Below are 2,933 nucleotides of genomic sequence, written 5' to 3'. Positions count from 1 at the left end.
CCTGAGAGGACGAGGAGCTACACCACGCTTTCAACACACAGAGATGTATTGGACTTACATAGGGAGGGAAATAAGCTTTTGGACTTCTCAGCGTGTGGGCTTATGATGATCGTTGAGCTTCAAAAAGTGTACAGCTATGACTCAGTCCCCCCCCCTTTTTCTCTCTCCCTTTCTCTTTCTCACTCTCAGGCTGCCTGTGTCAGGTTGTGGAGTGTAGGGGTTCTCTGTTGACCCCCCCCATACCTCCGATGAACCCCCACTCCATGAAACCTGCCTTGCCTCCCACTCCACACAGGTGAGCACACACGCACTGTTATATTTACGTAGACTAAACCCGTTGTCCCCGGTTCAACTGTTCAGACCCAGTTGACCTCTCACCCCCTTTGTCGTTGGCTGAGCTCTGTGATCTTAGTTCTGATTGGCTTCTGCTGGCTTGGTGCTGGAGTGTTGGTTTCCTGTTCCAGCGAAGGTACTTCCTGTGTTTTTTTAGGAGAGGAAGTGGAGGGTAACCTCAGCCCTTACAGAACCCAGCCCTACAGTAGTGCACACACACACATACACACACACAGCTCTGCTGTTGTGCTCTCCACTCGCATGTACACCCACATGTTTCCCTCAGCTGAGCTAATCTTGCAGCCTTCTAAGTGAATTTGTTGTCATGGAAACCACCACCAGTACCAACTGAGCATGTCACAAGTCACTCAACTCTCACAGACTCCCTAATTTTGTTAATTTTTGCATCCAGAATTGACCAAACTATTAAGCTAACATGTCAGTCACTTGGAGAGGTCACAATCACACATGCAGGAATTATCTTAACCTTAATTTGTTAGTTCTTAATATATTTTAGGCAAGGTTGACCATTGGTTTACATAGCAAATCGCCACCATGCTTTTCATAATATGTCTCCTAACCGGCACCATGCTATCCAACAATAACTCTTCCTGTCTTTCTCCCACAGCGACGATAGCTTCCTGTATGACCCTGTGTCCTGGCAACAAGGCACCAATCAGGCACCACCAGGATCCCTCTCCGTGGTTACCACAGTGTGGGGTGTGAGCAATCCCACGCACAGCCAGGTAACAGACAGCCCATCACAAGGCTCTTCCATCCATCTCCTCCCTTCGTCTCATCCCTCCCTCCCCCTGTGTCTTTCTGCTCACCTGTTCCTCTATGACGTGGTATTGCATAACCCTCTTCCTGTTCCCCCCTCCAGGTGTTTGTCTCACCCATGGGTCCAGGCGGGAACTCTGGCGGTCACATGATGTCCGGTGGCGGCCCCGGAATGAGTCCCGGTATGAGTCCCGGTATGAGTCCCGGTATGAACTCCCAGTACCTAAGCCAGCAGAGTTACCAAGACGCCGTCTCCAAGGGCTATGGACAGCCAGGCCTCTATGGACGACCCAACCCCAACTACAACCCAGCACAGGGCTATGGTGGGAGGTACGCACAAAGGCTTTTTAATTCTCCTTTTCACTCTATTCAATGAATGGAAGTAAGGTGGCCTAGCTCTATTGCAACAAGAAGTACACCCACAATCAGAATTGTTTTAATTTGGTGTGCTGCTGTTTTGACTAATTTTGTGAAGGCGATTCAAATAAAGGTCAATCAATGGTCAAGCAAAAGGCATCTCCTATTCCCCCCCCCCCCCATCCCTCACATCTCTCATTACCCTTCTCTTTAGCTACTCCAATAACAGCGTTGGTGGTGGTATGGGAAATCGGCAACCGTCGGACTTCACACAGGCGACTGCTGCTGCTGTTGCTGCCGCCGCTGCCACGGCGACCGCCACTGCCACGGCAACGGTTGCCGCAATTCAGGAGAAGCAGAACCAGGAACTGAACTATGGCCAGGTTTCTGACTACTTTTGCTTTCTGCATCTTCTAACCACTGTTTTGGGGTCAGATATGTATCGATCCAAAACATTTTTGAAGGATGGAAATGTCGAGCAGTGCAATACTCACACACTCCAGAGACGGCCCCACTCAGCTTTGCTTCAGCGACAGACTGTTAAAGCAGCATTGGCAGTTTCTCAGTCTCCTGCAACAGGGAACGCATTCTGTGATTTAGTGTATCAGCTCAGCATTGTTCTAACACCCATACTTACCCTCTGCCCTTCCCTCTCCCCAGATGGGTGGAGCTTCCTCTTACAGCACCCAGTTCCTGTCCCACTCCGGCCCACGTGGCCCCCCCGGGATGGTCCCTTCCCGGCCTGGCCCCCATCCCTCCATGGGCGGCATCTACCCTTCCCACCCAGCCCAGGCCCAGAGGATGCCCCAGCACGGAGGTTACCCTGGTGGGCAGCAGGGGCTCAAACGACCCTACAACTCAGAGGTTGGTGACACACCATCACACACAAAGACATGCAGACTAAATAGATTTTGAACCCCATAGACAGACATACTTGCATACACACATACACACATACACACACACACACACACACACTGTGCATCTCTCACACAGACTCACTCATGTCTCCCTTCTCCTCCTCCTGAAGGGTTTTCCGGTGCAGCAGTACGGGTCCGGCGGGATGTCACCGTACCCCGGCCAGCCCCTGCAGTACCCCTCCGGCCCCCCACAACGATCTGCACCCTCGCCCTCTTACCCCAGCCACCGCATGCCCCAGATGGGCCAGTACACCCCGGGACCACCCAACCCAGCACAGTATCCCTCAGGACCTGGACAGCCCAACCCAGCACAGTACTTCAAGGTAAGCAGATCCAACACTCCCAAAGCCCCCCCCCCCCCCCCCCAATGATTTATTCTGTGTAGATTATGTCTAATCTATCTCTGTGTGTGTGTGTGTGTGTGTGTGTGTGTGTGTGTGTGTGTGTGTTCCTCAGCAAGAGCAGTTTAATGGTCAGAGCAGTCTGCCACCAGGGGGCACAGGAGGATACAACGCCTTCACACAGGCTGCTGTCAATGGGGTA

At 52.2% G+C, this 2,933-nt stretch overlaps 1 protein-coding gene across 2 annotated transcripts in view; it reads left to right on the top strand.

Moving 5' to 3' along the window:
- Window positions 1-212: 212 nt before the first annotated feature.
- The window catches only part of LOC308156778 (zinc finger MIZ domain-containing protein 2-like), a 10,014-nt gene continuing 7,293 nt past the window's right edge, over window positions 213-2,933 (top strand). The window contains exons 1-7 of one of the 2 annotated variants that reach the window (XM_080530215.1): window positions 213-295; window positions 962-1,079; window positions 1,217-1,443; window positions 1,685-1,853; window positions 2,131-2,334; window positions 2,516-2,713; window positions 2,847-2,930. In XM_080530215.1, coding sequence (XP_080386341.1) covers window positions 249-295; window positions 962-1,079; window positions 1,217-1,443; window positions 1,685-1,853; window positions 2,131-2,334; window positions 2,516-2,713; window positions 2,847-2,930 — 1,047 coding nt within the window. In that variant the 5' untranslated portion in view covers window positions 213-248. Of the gene's footprint in view, window positions 296-961; window positions 1,080-1,216; window positions 1,444-1,684; window positions 1,854-2,130; window positions 2,335-2,500; window positions 2,714-2,846; window positions 2,931-2,933 lie in introns of both variants that reach the window. The other variant, XM_080530214.1, reaches the window with a different exon arrangement.

The sequence above is a fragment of the Nansenia antarctica genome (genome assembly GCF_963989245.1).
Source record: "Nansenia antarctica genome assembly, chromosome: 4".
Lineage (NCBI taxonomy): Eukaryota > Metazoa > Chordata > Actinopteri > Argentiniformes > Microstomatidae > Nansenia > Nansenia antarctica.
The sequence above is the reverse complement of the archived record's forward strand: the minus strand, read 5'-3'. Positions and strand labels throughout refer to the sequence as shown.